Here is a 22,669-nt window from a genome sequence, read left to right on the forward strand (position 1 = left end):
GTCTCTGATCAAAGCACCTCTTCAGGCAGAGAATTCCACATATTTACTGTTCTTACAGGAATGACAATCTTCCCAAAATCCCCCCACTAAGAATGTAACCTCTTCTGAAATCTGATAGAATCTCTTACCAGGCAATAGCCGGTCTCAGAATTGCAGGAGCTGGCATGGCCATTGCAGTTGCAGCCAGAGCAGGTTCCAAGATAAGGACCACCTGGCACACGCTCAAACTGGGCAGCACAGACTTCACAGGAGAGTCCAGAGTACCCACCCGGGCACCTAACAGAAAAAAAACATCAGTTAAAATAATCTCTCTCTCTATATATATATGCACACATCAAACAGAGGCCCGGCACTCAGCGCCTCCCTTAGAAGTTCCTTGTCCTCATGCAAATTCTGGCTTGGAGAAAGTAGAACAGAAAAGACAGCACTCAATTAACTTATTACAAATCACGTGTCACTGTACTACTGATGATTTTTCAGCCTCTTATGGGGCTTTTCTAAAGACAATGTGATAAACAAAAAAGCAAGACATTTAAAGGAAGACGAGAAATCAACACAAAGTGCAACGTGCGGCGTGCAAGGCAGAGTAACATGGTTGTTTGCAAAGCATCCCAGGTAAACATCTCCCTCCAATTACGGTGATGTTATTTACAGCGAATGTTCCGAACCCGGACATGAGTCACTTCTTAAACTAAGTGAATACCCACCGGCACTCTTCCACGCCCACGGCAATACCAAGCTGTGTATACTGCGCAGAGGTCGTGTCCATAACAATATCAGAGATTCCCACACTGGCCATCTTGTTGTCGTAGACAGTTTGGATCATGATGCTATCTAGGTTCTGCAAGGTCATCAGGAGGTCCTCCCGGGTCACAGATGCACCAGATTCATGGACCCAATTCTCCTAAAATATTAAGTGGGGACCAAGGTTTTAAGGTTATATAGCCTCTGCATATTCTCATAAAACATAGTAAGTGCTGTAACATAACATATACCGCCAAACCAGTGATTGTTTAACTATTACATTTGTCAACATAAATTGATCTCCATTCCATTCTCCATTCAAGCCCTTTCTCAACAGGCCAAGCACAGGTCATGGAAGTAGCTAGAATGGAAAGGACCATTCAAATCTTTTTCTCAGTATACCAGACACAGGTTGTGGAAGAAGTTAGAATAGAAAGGATTATAAATGCCACTTGTGCTCACCTCAGTGAAATGAAATCTTCGCTGGTTCACAACAGATGGCTGGGTAGATGTTGAGACTCGATAAATGAGCTTTTGTCCATTTCCAATAATAATCAAATCTGGTCTCCTCACAGGCTCAGACAGACCTTGAGTTAAGCCATAGCGAACCTTAAAGCTGAGAGATCCACCGTAGGAATCAACCTAAACGTACAAAGTGACTTTAATTCAGCATCTTAATGGTCCTAGCTTTATTTTATCAGAAAACATGTCTCGTTTCTCTTTCCAGGAATAACGGTGATTGAACCATTAAGACCTTTAATAAAGAATGTATGAAATCTTACTGCAGAGTTCACAGGGTACTGTACCTTGTTCCCTAGGAATTGTGGAGGGAGAGTCCAAAAAGATTCATGGCTTAGGAACCTGCGTGAGAGGTCTACCAATTGAAACTCCTCCACACTGGGCTCGATCTGTAGCTGGTTGGAGGAGAGCGGAGGAATGCCTTGATGAGATGGCATGGAGACATTCACACCTGGAAGGGGGGACCAAGAGATGAGTAGATGATTAAAGATGGATTTCTGCAATATAACAGACTATCTGAGCAAAGCAGGCCACACGGCTGAGATTTAGAGAACATAATTACAGCACTTACAAAGGATATTGTCACAGATACAACATTACCAGATCGCAAAACAAAACTAGGTAATTATATCACATCATCCCTTTAACACACTAGTGTAAGATAAAACTGTGAATACGTCAGTAATCTTCGTAAAGAAAGAAAAATACATTTTAATAAGGTAGGTCGTTTAATAAATCTAGTTCGAAATATCCCACCTTTGAAATCCTCAGGTATGTCAAATCTCAGCCGGATCTGGTTCCTGTAACGCCCTGTATGGTGGCAGACCTTGGTAATCCCAAAACAAAAGCAGGGGACACATTTCGATGTGCTCTCAATGTGAAAGGAACCCTCAGGACAAGGGCCTAAAAGGAACAAAATTACAGTAAACTGAAGATCACACGGCATGTTAACACTTAAATCCTTGCACAGTGTTTGGTATCTGGCTGCTCAAGGATTTTATTGGACTCAACAGATGCACTGAATTCGTCTATGTTTTAGGGTGTTTAGATCTGCTAAGAACTCCCACATAACTTATTTTACTGAATGATTTTCTGGCATTGAATTGTGATGTAGAGAAATTGATTGAGATTATCTGTGCTTACCTCGACTTGGCTTCAAAGACAGGATTCCATCGGGAATTCCAAACACCATGCCTTTAGCATTGATAGCTTCACATGTATAAGCTCCTTGATCCGCTTCCTTTACATCTCGAATGATCAGAGTGCCATGGCCGTTCTCACTAGTCATTGTGACTCTAAAACAAAATCAGAGATTGACCCACAAACTGTCTAAACATACACACCTTTTCATTATCCTCACCCATAGCAGCGGGGTCTCTTACCTGCTACTGGTGGGAATGTGGCCCCAGTTCAGTCTCCATGTGATGATGGGAACAGGTACGCCGATAGCCACACAGGTAAAACGCACTGTCTCACCGCGGGAAGCCATGATGGTCTCCTCTGGCGGAGTGATGACTTGCGGTGGATCTAATTAAAATATATTACAATTGTAGATAATAAGATATAAAAAGATTAATCAGCTGGAGACTGTTCTGTAAATTGTCTCGGAGCCGGTGGGGTGATTATTGTGGAAAGCAACCAGTATCTGTAAAGTGTAGTGCGGGAGGGGAGGCATGCTTGTTGGATGGTGTACAGCTCATACATGTTTGAGGGGTGTTTGTTTGTTTGAGAGGGGCAGGCTGTGTCCATATGTGTTTGTTGGGAGGCTCTCTGAAGGCATGTTAGACAGTTATATGTGCTTGAGCGGGGCTGTGTGCATATGTGCCTTTGGTGGGGCTGTTAGAGGGTATTGTTCTTGCCACTACTCTGCTATGATATTTACAATCTGTGTAATATGTACTGAATACTTTCCAACACCTTTATCCAGTGTCATTTCACCAGTGACCAATATGTTGTGCCTGTTGTGTTTTATAGTAACCCTGCCCAATATGAAAGTTTTTTTTAATGCAGATCAGTGGAACTTACTGCAGCCAACTTCATCCGAGCGGTCAGGACAATCCGCCTCCTCGTCACACTGATAACTGGCAGGGATACAGGTCCGAGAGTTGACACAGACAAACTGGTCCGGAGCACAGGTGTCACTTGGTCCCTTTGTGGCTGAAGGGGAATAAGGCAATAAATAGAGTTGCGATGCGAACATACTGCCTATTACAGATCTCTGATACCTTTTACAACTGGCTGGGAATTAGCTTTACTCGGTTATATCATTCTCATCAATCATCGAAACCAGAAAGAAGGGTAGCTCATATCTCTTTAAGAACTTCCCCACTTTATCTTTCACTAACTGCTGAATATATGGCGGCCATTCATAGTAGCATGTTACTATACAAATGCCCATAACACACCCCTCCCCCAACAGACATTGTACTTACGGCAGTACAGCTCATCCGAGTTATCGCCGCAGTCATTGTCACCATCACAACGCCACAGCTTCAGGGCACAGCGACCATTTTTGCACTTGAATTCATTTGGTTCGCAGGGAGATGGGGTTCCTGGCAATAAAAAGGTAATTCTCAAAGCAAGGCACAAGACTTACAGAGGCTACACACTCAGGATTACGGAGTCTAGGATAGAAATACTAGCCTTTTCTGTCTATTGCAGTATGGCACATAAGCAGTTACTGCTAAGCTATGAACATACATAAATGCAAGAACATACCGAGTGTATTAGAAAATCAAACCAGTGCCCAGTACAGGCAGAGCAAAACCAATCTATGTCCAGTACCGGCAGAGCAAAACCAATCTATGTCCAGTACCGGCAAAGCAAAACCAATCTATATCCAGTACCGGCAGAGCAAAACCAATCTATATCCAGTACCGGCAGAGCAAAACCAATCTATATCCAGTACCGGCAGAGCAAAACCAATCTATATCCAGTACCGGCAGAGCAAAACCAATCTATATCCAGTACCGGCAGAGCAAAACCAATCTATATCCAGTACCGGCAGAGCAAAACCAATCTATATCCAGTACCGGCAGAGCAAAACCAATCTATATCCAGTACCGGCAGAGCAAAACCAATCTATATCCAGTACCGGCAGAGCAAAACCAATCTATATCCAGTACCGGCAGAGCAAAACCAATCTATATCCAGTACCGGCAGAGCAAAACCAATCTATATCCAGTACCGGCAGAGCAAAACCAATCTATATCCAGTACCGGCAGAGCAAAACCAATCTATATCCAGTACAGGAAAGAACTGCAAACTTGTACTCGGTACACAAGAATGCTACCATTTTGTGCAAGCAGAGGAAGAACACTGCCAGCCTATGCCCATTAAAGAACGGCAGTGCCAGTCTGTAACCAGTGCAGGAGGAACATTGCCAGCCAATGCCTTTACAGGCAAAACACTGACTGTGCCCATTAAAGGATGGCAGTGCCAGCATGTAATCAATGCAGGAGGAACACTGCCATCCAGTAACCGGTGCAGAGGGAACTCTGAGCCTTTGCCTATTATACAAGGGCAATGCCAGTCTGTGCCAAGTGCGGGAGAGCAATGCTAGCCAGCACAATGTTACTGTGTATGAAGATCTTACCGCAATTCAGTTCATCACTGCCATCCTTGCAGTCTCTTTCTCCATCACACAGATAGTCTCTGGGGATGCACTGTCCATTTGGGCACCGAGCCTCGTCTCGTCGACATTCACGTGGGTCCGTATCAAGAGTTGGTTTGGGGGTGGGACGTTTAATTGGACTGGTGGTGGTGGTGGTGGCAATTTGGAACTCTGTGAATAAATGAGCCGAAGTAACCGGAGGCCTGGCAGTCACAACAGGACTTGTGCGAACTACAGAGGGCGTTGGTGGTCCTGGCGCTGGGGGTGTGATATATAGAAGTGCATGTGAAACAATGAGACATGAATAATCAGATTCACCAACACCTTTTACTTAAAAGCATAAAAGCAAATTAATTCAGCATGACCAACTTTATAATATAATGTGAGCAAACAGAACAGAGAATACAGGCCAATATTGGGGAATAAGAAAAACAAAGTACTGGTGTCAATAGTAATTCTGCTATTTATTATCCCTCTGCTAATTGTCACTTTTTCTCCATTACTTTTACAAAAAAAACAAAAACATTTCAAAATCGGTTTACTGTGTTGAAGAAACAAGTATTAGGATAACTCCTAAGTCTAACCCTGCTTTGTTTGTTTCATGCTACAAAACTCATACTAAGCATGCATAACTAACTCACTAGACAAAGCACAACTCTTTGCTATAGGATTGACCTTGCACTCAGAAATAAAGATATTGGGGGTTCCCTGGAGACACAGATTACCAAACGGCACCCATAATTGGCTCCAACGTTTTCATTTTTTTTTTGTTTTATACCCCAGAAGCTTAGCAGGCAGGTAGGTAGGTGCTGACAAGGTGTCTGTCTCTCACCCAGTGAGGGGAATATGAAGAATGGGACCCACAGAATGCTCCCCAACCCCTTATACTGTGCTCATTGACCATGGGGACAGAATTTCAGTGTTGGCCTGTCCTTCTCACCACATGCATCCTCGTCGGACATATCCCGGCAATCATGGCGTTGGTCACAGTAAAACTCCAGAGGAATACACTCTCCACTGCGGCAGGTAAACTCCAAGGCTGTGCAGGAACGTACCGTCGGCGTAACTATTGAGGAAAGAGAAGAGAGAAATGTTACAACGAGAACAAGAGAACTGGTGGGTTTCTAGCTATTGTACATCCAGTGGCCCCTAGCAGACCCTAGATAAGAAGTCAAACTGTTCTAAAATGGTGGGAATTCTTGGCATCATAACCACTACAGAGAATCCAGGTCGATGCTAAGCTGTTCAACATATTAAAATGGTCATTACACTTTGCCAAGCAATGTTTTAGATGAGCGTCCAGGACTCTGGTACTAGCACTGTATGTTAAGCTGGTTCTTTAACCCCGTAAGGACCAAACTTCTGGAATAAAAGGGAATCACATGTCATGTGTCCTTAAGGGGTTAATGGAAATGAGTACAGCTATAGCACTGTGTGTTATATATACCGTGTGATCACACAAAGCTACAAATCTACCTATGTGGCCTTGCAGAATTGTGAACATAGTTCATGCTGGTTTGGTCACTAAACTCAAACTGGTAGCCTATTTAAAACCCAGCTCCCAATCGCACATAGAACATCAAAGCCAACATTTTCCCATCTGGATTTCAATTCCCTATAATACAGAGTTAAGTAAATCCACCGATTAGTAATATAGATTGAAACAGAGACTCAAAACCATAATGCACAGCCTTTCACACATATCTGTGAAAATCCAAACGTGCCCACATTGGTAGTTTTTTTTTCTTGCTTGGCGATTTCTGGACCAAATTTGTCTGGCTTACTAGTTAAATCAATAAGTGTATCCACATCATGTTCAATATAAAGCAATGTGCCCCACCCAGCGTGCACATCGGATAAAATCAGGCTGTTTATTGAGAACACAAAGATCTCTCTGTCAGCTGGACGAGGACAGACCAAAAAACAGCCATTCTTTATTCTGGGCCCTCTGAAACTCTGCCAAGAGAACAACACGAGAGGCATCCAGCTGTTTAAGTGTTTTATTGCTATTTAAAATAAACAAGCTCTCGAAGTCCATATTTATAGAGACACTTACAGAAAACATTCTCCCTAAATGTGACAGCAATGTGATCGGAATGGGGTTAAACACTCAAACAGTACACAGAGCACTCTCACTCCATTGCACGTTAGTGGCGCTTTCTGTACCATGCTGCTGCGGGCAGACACACAGCGTGCAACTTACCGGGGGACGCCATCCCCAGCGCAGGGGGTGGGGTTTGTGCTATAAAGGAAAATTAACAGAAGGAGTTTGCATTTTAAATCAAGAAAGGAATTGTTGCGTAATGTCCATAAAGTACTTTAAAAATGACCAAAATTAGGATTCCAGGTGTCAGCTCAGATGATCCAAAAACCATGACTCTGGCTTTCACTGTTAAATAGCAGCAATCGTCTTAAACAAGCAACATGACTCACCAGCTCCGAGACGACGAAACTGGAATCCTTGCGAAGACGTCAGATAAGACGCAATGGAGCCGCTCGCAATCACAGAGTACAGCACCTGCCGGATTTGGCCATCGTTGGAGTTACCCTCTGAGCCAACATCAAGTTCCACAAATACATCTTCATCAATCAGCCTTTAAGAAGAGATGTGTAAGGAAATGAACTAAGAAAACCCATACAAATTGCTAACCTCCATCTTTATTTATACAATCTGCGTCTAATTATTATTATTATTTTCATTTATATAGTGCCAACTTGTTCTGCAGTGCTTGGGTCTTAACCTCCAGCCTCTCTTATAATCTGTAACCCCTAACCTCCAGCCTCTATTATATACTGTAACCCCTAACCTCCAGCCTCTATTATATACTGTAACCCCTAACCTCCAGCCTCTATTATATACTGTAACCCCTAATCTCCAGCCTCTATTATATACTGTAACCCCTAACCTCCAGCCTCTATTATATACTGTAACCCCTAATCTCCAGCCTCTATTATATACTGTAACCCCTAACCTCCAGCCTCTATTATATACTGTAACCCCTAATCTCCAGCCTCTATTATATACTGTAACCCCTAACCTCCAGCCTCCTTTACATACTGTAACCCCTAATCTCCAGCCTCTATTACATACTGTAACCCCTAACCTCCAGCCTCCGTTATATACTGTAACCCCTAACCTCCAGCCTCCGTTACATACTGTAACCCCTAACCTCCAGCCTCTATTATATACTGTAACCCCTAACCTCCAGCCTCTATTATATACTGTAACCCCTAACCTCCAGCCTCTATTACATACTGTAACCCCTAACCTCCAGCCTCCGTTACATACTGTAACCCCTAACCTCCAGCCTCTATTATATACTGTAACCCCTAACCTCCAGCCTCCTTTACATACTGTAACCCCTAATCTCCAGCCTCTCTTATAATCTGTAACCCCTAACATCCAGCCTCTCTTATAATATGTAACCCCTAATCTCCAGCCTCTATTATATACTGTAACCCCTAATCTCCAGCCTCTATTATATACTGTAACCCCTAATCTCCAGCCTCTATTACATACTGTAACCCCTAACCTCCAGCCTCTATTATATACTGTAACCCCTAACCTCCAGCCTCTATTATATACTGTAACCCCTAACCTCCAGCCTCCTTTACATACTGTAACCCCTAACCTCCAGCCTCTATTATATACTGTAACCCCTAATCTCCAGCCTCTATTACATACTGTAACCCCTAACCTCCAGCCTCTATTATATACTGTAACCCCTAACCTCCAGCCTCTATTATATACTGTAACCCCTAACCTCCAGCCTCCTTTACATACTGTAACCCCTAACCTCCAGCCTCCTTTACAAACTGTAACCCCTAACCTCCAGCCTCTATTATATACTGTAACCCCTAACCTCCAGCCTCCTTTACATACTGTAACCCCTAACCTCCAGCCTCTATTATAATCTGTAACCCCTAACCTCCAGCCTCTATTATAATCTGTAACCCCTATATTGAATCATTCTTGTGGAGATCTATATAATTATCCATTCATTCTTGTTGAAAGTCATTCTTGCGGAGATCTACATTGATATCAATTCATTCTTATATAGATCTACATTGATATCAATTCATTCTTGCGGAGATCTACATTGATATCAATTCATTCTTATATAGATCTACATTGATATCAATTCATTCTTGTGAAGATCTACATTGATATCAATTCATTCTTGTGAAGATCTACATTGATATCAATTCATTCTTACGGAGATCTACATTGATATCAATTCATTCTTACGGAGATCTACATTGATATCAATTCATTCTTATGGAGATCTACATTGATATCAATTCATTCTTGTTAAGATCTACATTGATATCAATTCATTCTTGCGGAGATCTACATTGATATCAATTCATTCTTGCGGAGATCTACATTGATATCAATTCATTCTTGTGGAGATCTACATTGATATCAATTCATTCTTACGGAGATCTACATTGATATCAATTCATTCTTACGGAGATCTACATTGATATCAATTCATTCTTATGGAGATCTACATTGATATCAATTCATTCTTGTGGAGATCTAAGGAAAACCCATACAAATTGCTAACCTCCATCTTTATTTATACAATCTGCGTCTAATTATTATTATTATTTTCATTTATATAGTGCCAACTTGTTCTGCAGTGCTTGGGTCTTAACCTCCAGCCTCTCTTATAATCTGTAACCCCTAACCTCCAGCCTCTATTATATACTGTAACCCCTAACCTCCAGCCTCTATTATATACTGTAACCCCTAACCTCCAGCCTCTATTATAATCTGTAACCCCTAACCTCCAGCCTCTATTATGTACTGTAACCCCTATATTGAATCATTCTTGTGGAGATCTATATAATTATCCATTCATTCTTGTTGAAAGTCATTCTTATGGAGATCTACATTGATATCAATTCATTCTTGCGGAGATCTACATTGATATCAATTCATTCTTATATAGATCTACATTGATATCAATTCATTCTTGCGGAGATCTACATTGATATCAATTCATTCTTATATAGATCTACATTGATATCAATTCATTCTTATATAGATCTACATTGATATCAATTCATTCTTGTGAAGATCTACATTGATATCAATTCATTCTTACGGAGATCTACATTGATATCAATTCATTCTTACGGAGATCTACATTGATATCAATTCATTCTTATGGAGATCTACATTGATATCAATTCATTCTTGTTAAGATCTACATTGATATCAATTCATTCTTGCGGAGATCTACATTGATATCAATTCATTCTTGCGGAGATCTACATTGATATCAATTCATTCTTGTGGAGATCTACATTGATATCAATTCATTCTTACGGAGATCTACATTGATATCAATTCATTCTTACGGAGATCTACATTGATATCAATTCATTCTTATGGAGATCTACATTGATATCAATTCATTCTTGTGGAGATCTACATTGATATCAATTCATTCTTGTGGAGATCTACATTGATATCAATTCATTCTTGTGGAGATCTACATTGATATCAATTCATTCTTATGGAGATCTACATTGATATCAATTCATTCTTACGGAGATCTACATTGATATCAATTCATTCTTACGGAGATCTACATTGATATCAATTCATTCTTATGGAGATCTACATTGATATCAATTCATTCTTGTGGAGATCTACATTGATATCAATTCATTCTTGTGGAGATCTACATTGATATCAATTCATTCTTATGGAGATCTACATTGATATCAATTCATTCTTGTGGAGATCTACATTGATATCAATTCATTCTTGCAGAGATCTACATTGATATCAATTCATTCTTACGGAGATCTACATTGATATCAATTCATTCTTACGGAGATCTACATTGATATCAATTCATTCTTACGGAGATCTACATTGATATCAATTCATTCTTATGGAGATCTACATTGATATCAATTCATTCTTGTTAAGATCTACATTGATATCAATTCATTCTTGCGGAGATCTACATTGATATTAATTCATTCTTGCGGAGATCTACATTGATATCAATTCATTCTTGTGGAGATCTACATTGATATCAATTCATTCTTGCGGAGATCTACATTGATATCAATTCATTCTTATGGAGATCTACATTGAAATCAATTCATTCTTGTTGAGATCTACATTGATATCAATTCATTCTTACGGAGATCTACATTGATATCAATTCATTCTTATGGAGATCTACATTGATATCAATTCATTCTTGTGGAGATCTACATTGATATCAATTCATTCTTGCGGAGATCTACATTGATATCAATTCATTCTTACGGAGATCTACATTGATATCAATTCATTCTTGCGGAGATCTACATTAATATCAATTCATTCTTGTGGAGATCTACATTGATATCAATTCATTCTTGCGGAGATCTACATTAATATCAATTCATTCTTATGGAGATCTACATTGATATCAATTCATTCTTGTGGAGATCTACATTGATATCAATTCATTCTTGTGGAGATCTACATTGATATCAATTCATTCTTGCGGAGATCTACATTAATATCAATTCATTCTTATGGAGATCTACATTGATATCAATTCATTCTTGTGGAGATCTACATTGATATCAATTCATTCTTGTGGAGATCTACATTGATATCAATTCATTCTTGCAGAGATCTACATTGATATCAATTCATTCTTGTGGAGATCTACATTGATATCAATTCATTCTTATGGAGATCTACATTGATATCAATTCATTCTTGTGGAGATCTACATTGATATCAATTCATTCTTGCGGAGATCTACATTGATATCAATTCATTCTTATGGAGATCTACATTGATATCAATTCATTCTTGCGGAGATCTACATTGATATCAATTCATTCTTATGGAGATCTACATTGATATCAATTCATTCTTGTTGAGATCTACATTGATATCAATTAATTCTTGTGGAGATCTACATTGATATCAATTCATTCTTGTGGAGATCTACATTAATATCAATTCATTCTTGTGGAGATCTACATTGATATCAATTCATTATTGTGGAGATCTACATTGATATCAATTCATTCTTATGGAGATCTACATTGATATCAATTCATTCTTGTGGAGATCTACATTGATATCAATTCATTCTTGTGGAGATCTACATTGATATCAATTCATTCTTGTGGAGATCTACATTGATATCAATTCATTCTTGTGGAGATCTACATTGATATCAATTCATTCTTGTTGAGATCTACATTGATATCAATTCATTCTTGTGGAGATCTACATTGATATCAATTCATTCTTGCGGAGATCTACATTGATATCAATTCATTCTTGCGGAGATCTACATTGATATCAATTCATTCTTGCGGAGATCTACATTGATATCAATTCATTCTTGCGGAGATCTACATTGATATCAATTCATTCTTGTGGAGATCTACATTGATATCAATTAATTTTTGTGGAGATCTATACTGATATTATTTTGTGTTTGTTAATGTTTATATATTGCAGTTTGTGGATTGTCCCTGTATTTATTGCATTTATTGTAAAAACATGTGTTTCTGGTGGTTAGGACACAGACAGACAAGTGCCGTACAAATCCATGTGTACATCGCCACTTCCATACTTACTTGACATACACCACACTGACCATCTGTTCACCAGGGATTTTCTGGTATTCAGATTCGAGCTGAAGGGACAGGCAGACATAATTAGACAAAACCATATCAGCCAGTATTGTAGAAATGTCAAAGTGCTTTATTATAAAAATAAATAAAGGAAAAAATTAGACAGATTTTATACAGCAAACCCACCTCCCCCCAGCCATACTTATTAATCAACATCGTATGTTCTGGACACAAATCTGAGACAAAGGGGGTTCATCTCACCGTATCAACCACTGCTTCTGACAAATCCCGAAATTCATCTGACGACAGATCATCCAATCTGGAGGAATATTCTACGGATTGAGTGAAATTTACCAGCGCCCTGTAATAAACTGGAAGATATAAACTGCTGTTAATGGGAGCCACATGAACACAGCGAGTGCCCAGGACAGATTTAAACAGCTGATTGAGTTTAATTCAATTGTGAGCGAGCGGAGCTTGTTATTAAGCACTTGCCAAGTCTCCTTGCAGAGGGACACAAGGGCGAACACAGTGACCCACAAAACAGACATTCCCAACGAGACCGGGCATAAGGAACAAGGGAGGAGGGCACTCCACTGGCCTTGCAGTTACATTTTTAGTGGCAAAACCGCAGAAACCATTAACGACCCTCCTGGCAAACAACAAGTCGGTCTAAACACAGCTGTAAGTGGGAGATTGTTTCAATCATTTCCTTCAAAATATAGGAGGAACGCTGAGCGTCCAGAACTTGGCAGCAACGTGCTTGAAAATCTGGAAAACGATATGTGTTACAGTCATTGGCCACAAGTGGGCGCTATACACAGGTACAAAGAAAACATTCTGGTTACATGTTTTACTGGTGAATCACTACAGTTCATTTGACAAAAAAAAGCAATACATCAGCTATGAGAAATGAACTGGCATATACACCGCTGGGTATGGAAGGGGTGCACGGGAAAACCGCTTAACCTTTTGAGTACCAGAGTGGTAAGTGACAGGTTAATATGCAGCCACAATTAAGCTTTAGCTAATTATATTGTCCAGCTAAAACAGGAATATAAAGAGATTATAACTGGAAATATTTAAATGACATTGCGCTGCATTGGGAAGTCTAATTAGACAACCACAAAAAATCTGGACTGGGTTAGAGGAGGGATTGCAAAGGCTGCAGACAAGGGATCTGCAGCATTTCACAATATTTTTAGATATAGCCTCAATAAAAAAAAAAAATTCATGTTCTCATTGGGTTATATCTACAAAAAAGTTATTTCATTTTTTTGGCCTTAAGCAGATAAGGTAAAGCAATCACTATCTTAACGCAATAACAAACCAGCAGACACTTTAACAATTAATTAAACATTGTCAAAGTGTTTGCACCAATGCACTTTAGCAAAAACAGCCCTTGAAGTTATCACCAAACCTATTCTGACAACTCCTGATTAATCCATGAAAGCAAATTAAGTACAAATTGGCACTGTAATTAGAAAATTACAAAGAATACACGTGTATGCTATATACAAAATGCATCATTTAAACAAAAAATGCCTATACATTTATTGATGTCGATCTGGAACACAGCAGACTGTGGACACCCTTGTTACTTATTATCATCAGTTCCGCACTATAAAAGCGGTCAGACGGGGTGGGGGGGGGGGGGTGGGGGATGATATTTCCAAGATGAAACTTAAAGGATCACTATAGGGTCAGGAACGCAAACATGTATTCCTGACCCTATAGTGTTAACACCACCATCTAGCGCCCCTGGGTCCCTCATGCCTCCATAAATATAGTAAAAATTTACTTCTCTTCATGGCTATCCTTAAAGGGACATTGTAGGCAGTATAACCATTTAATCTAATTGAGGTGTTTATAGTACCTGGAATACCCTGGCACTGTCCCCCCCCCCCCTCCCCCCCCCCCCCCCCCCCCAACAGTGTTAAACCATTTTCAAGCAGTTTAACACTGAATCTGAGTAACTGGCCTACCACAGCCCAGCCTACTGAAGGTGTGACTAAGGGATTACGTACTTCCTTCTAGCTGTATCAATTCATACGAGCATTGGGTGCTCTGATAGGCTAAAAAAGCAGTCAGCTGACACTCTCAGCCAGTCACTGCAGCTCATTGTTTTCTCATGAGCTCAAGCAGCACAGATGGGATTGTATGCTAGGAACTTTCGCTTATCATTAAAACATTAAAAACAGTTTAATGATAAATGCGGAGGGACACCGCCAGCTGACCCCAGACACTATAACTACTTCAGTGAGATGAAAAGGTTATAGTATCTACCTTATAAGGGTGACATGGCTACACGTCTCTGATTCCCTGAATGTACTTTGGTGTTTTTATGGGCGTACCTCCTATTAAGGGTTGTACGAAGTAATTCCGCCCTTCGAGCAATACGAAGTATGAGGTGCGAAGAAGACGGTAAATGTGAAAATAGCACAGCAGTATCCAGCTTGCTATTGGTGATATCGTTAGAGATTGGTTGAGGGATTACATGGACAGAAGTGAAGTTGTCTAGTTCCGGTTTGGAAAGGTTACATTTCAGGTAGTGGGTGGTAATATTACTCTTTAACATGCGGTAGCTGCAGGAGCCACGGTCGATTTACTGGAACCTAGAACCTGCCAATACAGACATGTGCGCACTGATCTGGATTTCACATGTGAGAGCGTAAACAATAGCCATTATTTATATTGTTCATACGTGTGACTTCAGAGCAGCTGCACAAAGGCCTCTACGTGAAACATTCAGCTGTGAATACCAAAGATTCTCTACAAGGACTGTAAATATTGTTTGACTTCTCTCCAGAGTGCTGTGTTGCTCTCACCCCTTGTTCCTTATTGTCAGCCGTATTCACTAAGGTCACCGTGGCATTTCCTATGGATTACATATCTGCTTTTCAGTCCAAACATCTGCTTTCCCTGTGATTCACACTACAACTGGAGCTCCCAGGATCCTCTCTGGCGCAGACACATATGATGGGGGGAGAACATACATAGGGAGGGGAATGTGTTGCAATGCTGGCCATGGCGTGGTGTGTGAACTGTGAACATGGGAAGCTATGCTTTGTGTAGGCCCCAACTCAATTCCTGCAATCATCCAATAGACCAGTTGCTAAATTATAATGAGTGACGGACGGAAGATTTATTAAGTATCCTTGCCAAATTCAAGCAGCAAAACACAGCTGCCAGAAAACAGATCTATCCAGAGGGAATCGCTGGAATGGCCCCAAATATCTCCCCTTCGGTGTGGGTGCCAGGATGTACCCTGTACAGCTGTACACAGCTGCGCCATTTACTCTACAGAAATGCAACTTTAACCCCTTAAGGACCAAACTTCCGGAATAAAAGGGAATCATGACATGTCACACGTGTCATGTGTCCTTAAGGGGTTAAACAAGTGCGGCGGGGGGGGGGGGCGATAAGCCTCTTTCTGTGCGTTGCAGGAGAGACAAAGAGGCATGTTTCACAGCAGGAGGAAAAAGTTCAAAGCCTGGAATGAGCTTGTTCTATGGGAAGTACAGGCCTGATCCTTAATACCCCCCTCGCCTACCAATCTGGAGTCTGTAATGTTCACTGGGAATCTGACACTAACGCATACAATATAAAGACCTGATTCAACCCGTAGTACTTGCTCTTCATGCCCCCTTTTCCCTGAGAAATTTAACTCTTCGATAGGGGCCTGGCTTATTATCCTGTTGGAATCTGCTCTCCACCAGCCAATCCTGCAAACTGGATGTAAATTAAAGACCGCATGTACGAGAATCACTAATACGAATTCTTGATTGCCCTGAAGGTGTGATTTATAAGATATGTCCTGGTAATGAGATCCAGCGTATAATGACAGAGAGGTCACGGAGATGCCATTTCAACACATACTAAAGAGAAAATAAACCTTGCGTGTGTTGTTTATTTAGGATGTTACCGTGTACATGTGACAATCAGTATGCCAATACTAAATGGGCAGAACAGCTTGCAGTCGTTAGAATTCCGATATTAAATCTGCCTCGCTATTTACCATTAAATTTAGCATGTGCCCTCAAATGGGAATGGCTGCAAGGAAGGGGTTGGATTACAATAATTGGACATTTCTGGGTTACTAGTAGGTCTGACATTACACAATGGGCACTCTCTGTATTTTACTTCTGAACCAGCATGCGTTAAACGACTGTTTGTACTGAGCCAGCCACACACACACAGTAACAGTCCACACACAGCACACGGATGAAAGGAAACTGTGTGTTTCCAGCAGTCCACGGACTGGCAGAACTGCACGTCTGCATATGTCTGGCCGCGCCACCTAAACATGCAGTGTAAATTAAACTCATAGGGAAAAGAGGAGACGCAGCATGCTGGGAGGAGGATATGTCGTTATAAAAAGACAAATTATAGCCACATAATCATTTATTAGATGTTGGTATGAAACATGACTCCAGCCTATTTATTGTGCAATATCTTAGCAAGTACGCATTTAGCAAAATAGCATCACAGGGTCAGGGAGTTGCCATTTTGCTTTTAATGCAGACTACAATATAGGTGCTTTATTACAGCAGATATAGCTTGCATGATAACAAGCAAGGCACTACACAAATGGGAAGGAAGTTAATTTAGCATATATTATATAGCATGGTGTCTGGGAGAATGATGTCCCTTGTAGATTCCTTGTAATTGGGTTATCTGCAGCATGCAAAGCATTTACTAGAAATCTGTTACTATATATTCTGTAACTGTAAACGAGTCTGACTGTGTATACCTGCGCAGGACTGCATAGAGAGACATCATGCATTGTGCAAAGTTTTACGTGAAATCTCACCCACAGCGTCACTTACTCAGAATTTGCTCGTGGTCCTGTTCTGAGACACTCATACCCGCCAGCTGCGGCACTATCGGGGAGGTGTATACACCTAGGGGATTGGCAGGGTAGTTGGGGAAAAAGGTAAACAGGAGGGTACAAGGAAATAAGAGATTGGACCATGGGCAGGGTTGGTACCAAGGAGAGTGGACAATGGGCAATGAGGACAAAGGAAAGTGGATAATGGGCATTGAGAAAATCAGGAGAGTAGACCATGGTTATAGAGGACACCAGGAGAGTAGACCATGGTATTGGAGGACACCAGGAGAGTAGACCATGGTATTGGAGGACACCAGGAGAGTAGACCATGGTTATAGAGGACACCAGGAGAGTAGACCATGGTATTGGAGGACACCAGGAGAGTAGACCATGGTATTGGAGGACACCAGGAGAGTAGACCATGGTATTGGAGGACACCAGGAGAGTAGACCATGGTATTGGAGGACACCAGGAGAGTAGACCATGGTATTGGAGGACACCAGGAGAGTAGACCATGGTATTGGAGGACACCAGGAGAGTAGACCATGGTATTGGAGGACACCAGGAGAGTAGACCATGGTATTGGAGGACACCAGGAGAGTAGACCATGGTATTGGAGGACACCAGGAGAGTAGACCATGGTATTGGAGGACACCAGGAGAGTAGACCATGGTATTGTAGGACACCAGGAGAGTAGACCATGGTTATAGAGGACACCAGGAGAGTAGACCATGGTATTGGAGGACACCAGGAGAGTAGACCATGGTTATAGAGGACACCAGGAGAGTAGACCATGGTATTGGAGGACACCAGGAGAGTAGACCATGGTATTGGAGGACACCAGGAGAGTAGACCATGGTTATGGAGGACACAAGGAGAGAAGACCATGTTTTTTTAGGACACAAGGAGAGTAGACCATGGTTATGGAGGACATCAGCAGAGTGTACCAAGGACATGAAGGACACCGGCAGAGTGGATCCAATGCAGGCAAGGTCCAGCATAGTGGACAATAATCAAGATGAGGACCATGAGAGTGAATCCAAGGCCAAGGAGGTCAGCGAACCAAGAAAAGCAGATCAAGGACATGAAGAGGAGATTATGGACAGGGAGGGCATCACAGGTAGGCAGCCCAGGGAAGGGAGGGCATAAAATGAGAGCAGACGAAGGTCACAGAGGGCACCAAGGACAAGGAATGTATTGGAAATGTTGACAGGAGGGATATAATGCGAGTGGGATACAGCCAATTGGAAAGGATGGGAGAGGGTAGGAGAATACAGGAAGAAACAAGTGAAAAACAAAGAGAAAATAAGTAAAATGAATGAAGTACACAAATATAAAACATGCAGAAAGTAGCATTGGTTAGAGAGACACTTTCCTGGGATCCAATCACACAGGGCAAAAGGAAATCCCACCGCATACTAACAGCCCGCGCATTTCACGCTGGGCTTCGTATTAGAGTAAATACAATGCTATTTATGGAGAGAAGTATTGGTGCTGCCTTGATGCTGACAGTTGGCTTTTGGGGAGACTCCCAGGCTGTTCCCACTCAACAGCGTCTAAATCTCCATCATTGGAACGCATGCCAGAAAAAGAATCTGCTTCTCTACAAAATTATAAATAAATCTATATAGTATTTTGTATTTAATTATTTTTATCACATACATTTTTTACAGATGTTACATTTTTTTTTTTACTCTTTTCTAAACATGTTTTTGAATTTTTTGGATTGAAGTTGGTATGGTGCAAGGAGGACCCTGAATTCCAGCTTACCTCAAGGGGTTAAACGGTTAACAAACGTACCCCACACCTGTCAGTTCTGCCCAGTGACTTCCACTGCAGTCCGAGGCTTGATTCAGGAAGCCTTGAACCCTGCGAGCTGCTGTTAGCACCAGTAACTCCCCATTCACAAAACAGAGTGAAAAAGGTAAGCCGGTGCCTGGGGACCTACTGCACCATAACAACTTCATTCAGATCAAGTTGTTGTGGTGCCTAGAGTGTCCCTTTAATATACTCGTTGGAAACCTTTAAAAATAATACTCAGTAGGTAAATGTAAAAGCAACTAATGACAGAAATATTCATCAATTTCAAAAACTACGAAATAGTTTAGATATAGGCAACCTTCAGCACTCCAGATATTGTGGACTACGTCTCCCATAATTCTCTTACAGCGATAATTCTGACAAAGCATCAGGGGAGATGTACTCACAGTCTCTGTGAGTGCTGAAGATTACTTAGTCTTGAAATAGTTACTAAGTAGCTATCATTTTTTAATTAATAAAAAATACAAATCCTTAGCGTGAACATTCTGACACTGACTTTAAATAAATTGCCTTATGAGACATCCTCAAAGTGGTTTGTGTCAAATCCATCCTTAACTATCAGACAAATGTTATTTTATTATTTCTTTATTATCGTACAATAAAGAAAGAAATCGATTTGACAATCTCTGAGAATATACTTTCTCAAAGCATGTAGGGGCTGATAACAGGAACATAGGAAACTACTGGCAAAAACCAAACAAAAAATAGCACTCTCTCCTTGTGTGTTTACAGATCCCAGAGATTAGCACCGATTCTGATCTAGGGTACTTTAATGTGGTTTTTACGGAATGAAACATTTATAATGATGCACAAGCAGGATTTTGTGACCCGTAACATAGATCTGTATGTATCCCAGCAATCACCCGATTCCTAACTCGCTCTACTGGGCCCTGGAGACAGGGGGTCTGCCACCAGCCAAAATTAGACACAACACCTACTGATGGCCACAGATAAGGCACAGCATTGGGAAGATCTGGAATTTAACCCTCTGGGAGGATGTAGCCCTGGGACCGCAATTTATTCCGCCCAGAGATAGGTGCCAGGGCACTTTGCCATCGGACTGGCTAAGTAAACAACTGTAGTGGGTGCTGACGTGATAAGTGCAACTCTTGCACTCATTGGCATTAATGTGGTTGGAATTCCAGGATTTTTTATTCTGGTATTAAATTACCCTATTAATTATCATTATTCTAGGGCCATCAAGAACCAACAACTGCCTGAAGTCTTGGCCTGTGGTTTTTTCGTTCAGGGACAGGCAGGTTCATTGGCCCCATCCCAGCGGCAGATGAACCCAGAACAACATGGCAGCTGTCCAGACGTTTGCCAATCTCAGTCTGAAGTTTGTGGCTGGGATACTCTCATTAAATCTCTGCACAACTTGGACCAACCAGAGAAGGCAGATCTGTATTAATGGTTCCGTTTAATACTGAGATCACAGTTACATGGAGGCTATGCTACGGCATGCTGCATTGTGGGATATTTATAATGAGCTGTTCAACATGAGCACTCGGTTCCTTTGTTTCTATGTTGCTTGCTCCACTTTTACCATAGAAATGCCCTTTACACTGTATAACCTATATTGTACTTTCCCTCACATACCGACAAATCTTTTTCTTTCTAATTTAGTAATAAATTCACTACATTCCACTTATTAGTGAACAAACCCCCCCGACAAGATATTTTTAGCAAGAAAATTTTAATATAACTTCTCGCGTAACCAATTAATGATAATTAACGTTCACAATGTACTACGTGTTGTACCATAAAACGCACATTACAATTATAAGTCATACAGCCATATATAAAGCTGCATGGGAGTTTTTAGACTGGACAGGCAATGAAGACAATATCTAGAAAATTGGATTATTTTTCTTACATCAGATTTTGTTATGAGTGATTGCAGATTGCAGACAGAGATTAGCTGGGGCACTGACTCAGCCATGAGCGACACGCTGTATTTAAGAAAAATGTGGATTTGTATTTAACCCATTAATGAACGCCGAGCCAAAATACACAAACAGGGGTTCACAGCCCTTTTTAATTATTAATCTATAGATAACGATAGGAAGACCAGTGGACATGGATTATTGATTTCCTTAGTTATTTCATCTGTCAATACAACACTCGCCCTAAAAATCCCAAACATGTAATGTTTTAGTTATTATGGGTTGTGGAATTTATAGAATGTCAGTTCTGTGTATCATTAAGTGTTACAGTGTTTACAGGAATCATGCACTATATGTCGGCTAGCGCATGTATTTTTCACCGTCCAGAAACTGTCTGAAGTCAATTTAAACCAGACTATTGTAAGCACAAACAAAAAGCAGGAAAAAAACATAATCACTGAGCAGATCTGAAATCCTTCATTGCAAAACAACAGGTTGGCATAAACTACGCATAGTGTGATGGATGTGCATACATTTGATTGAACAGGGCAAGGCCCTGCCTGGCGTTGGGTGGAGGCATGGAAGACAGCATTGGAAGTTTTGCCTGGAACTCGATTCCACATAAATAAAGTAGGTTTTTGTTACTGTTTTTACTGCAAACTATAGGGGGGTCCTAGTGAACTTTTCCCGTGACCCCACCTGCCATTGACTAAAATATTTAAAACTACTGACTGGGCAGCCAGTGCTGCATGAAATGGGACCAGTAAAATAATGGAGAGGGACACAATCTGTGGACATTGAGTGGAGGACTTTAAATTAAATAATGGGGTCCGTGAAAGAGGACTACTCATTTATAACATGGGGAAGTGCTATTGTCCCCACTCCAGACCAACCCATTGGCAGCGGGTAGGGACCTAGAAAGCTCTGGCCAGCAGCCACAATTGTTTGTTTGGAAAATAGTTAAGATTTTTTAAAAAATTTTTTGCTTTTTTTAAGCATTTGGGTCCAGATATTAGGCATCCAGCGGTGTTCGGTATGCCTGAAATCTGGACTTAATTCAGCATCTATAGCCATGTATGCAAAATCAAGACATTGTTAAATAGCGTGAACAATTTCCATATTATATAACCCGAATGGCCATTTGGATTTTTGTGAATAACCCTGTCTGTTTTAAAAGTGTTTGTCATTTCGGTATTTTCCATGATAAGATAAATGCCTGGCGCAGCCTCGTACCTAGCAAAACCAGGACTTTCATTGTAACTGGAGTGGTTTACGCACTAGTCTACGAATGGAGCCTGCACAGATGTTATATCTCCTTGCAATCCCACTCCTACACACTCCTCACTCGGGACCTGGGAGAGATGCAGATGTGCGAGGCATACCGGGCAGATGTGTGGAGCAGCTTTTCCGAACCAACGCCAGAACATTCCAGCATGAGTTGGGGAAGGTCAGCGAGGAGCGGAGTCAGGGATGCAGCAAACAAACAGAATGATGTAAAATAATATGTAAAAACACAACTGGGTTCCCGCAGGGAAAATAAACACACTCGTGTTTACAGAAAATGAAGTTGATGGAATTCATTTGCTATGTCAAGAAATTAAAATAAATTCACTAAAATATTGGAGAGTGCTGGGCACG

General features: G+C 41.0%; 1 protein-coding gene across 13 annotated transcripts in view; it reads right to left on the minus strand.

Moving 5' to 3' along the window:
* HSPG2 (heparan sulfate proteoglycan 2) overlaps positions 1-22,669 on the minus strand; it is a 175,991-nt gene that overhangs the window by 82,472 nt on the left and 70,850 nt on the right. For 9 of the 13 annotated variants that reach the window (XM_063436825.1, XM_063436826.1, XM_063436824.1 and 6 more), the window contains exons 4-19: positions 17,323-17,397; positions 12,755-12,864; positions 12,497-12,555; positions 7,310-7,470; positions 7,080-7,118; positions 5,817-5,942; positions 4,859-5,134; positions 3,696-3,815; positions 3,289-3,420; positions 2,646-2,790; positions 2,407-2,558; positions 2,020-2,166; positions 1,551-1,714; positions 1,207-1,386; positions 708-904; positions 129-276 (exon numbers count right to left, since the gene is read on the minus strand). In XM_063436825.1, the coding sequence (XP_063292895.1) occupies positions 129-276; positions 708-904; positions 1,207-1,386; positions 1,551-1,714; positions 2,020-2,166; positions 2,407-2,558; positions 2,646-2,790; positions 3,289-3,420; positions 3,696-3,815; positions 4,859-5,134; positions 5,817-5,942; positions 7,080-7,118; positions 7,310-7,470; positions 12,497-12,555; positions 12,755-12,864; positions 17,323-17,397 (2,231 nt within the window). The remainder of the gene's footprint in view (positions 1-128; positions 277-707; positions 905-1,206; positions 1,387-1,550; positions 1,715-2,019; positions 2,167-2,406; positions 2,559-2,645; positions 2,791-3,288; positions 3,421-3,695; positions 3,816-4,858; positions 5,135-5,816; positions 5,943-7,079; positions 7,119-7,309; positions 7,471-12,496; positions 12,556-12,754; positions 12,865-17,322; positions 17,398-22,669) is intronic. The other 4 variants (XM_063436827.1, XM_063436828.1, XM_063436819.1 and 1 more) reach the window with 2 other exon arrangements.

This window comes from Pelobates fuscus, chromosome 11, assembly GCF_036172605.1.
Source record: "Pelobates fuscus isolate aPelFus1 chromosome 11, aPelFus1.pri, whole genome shotgun sequence".
In the NCBI taxonomy this organism is placed as follows: domain Eukaryota; kingdom Metazoa; phylum Chordata; class Amphibia; order Anura; family Pelobatidae; genus Pelobates; species Pelobates fuscus.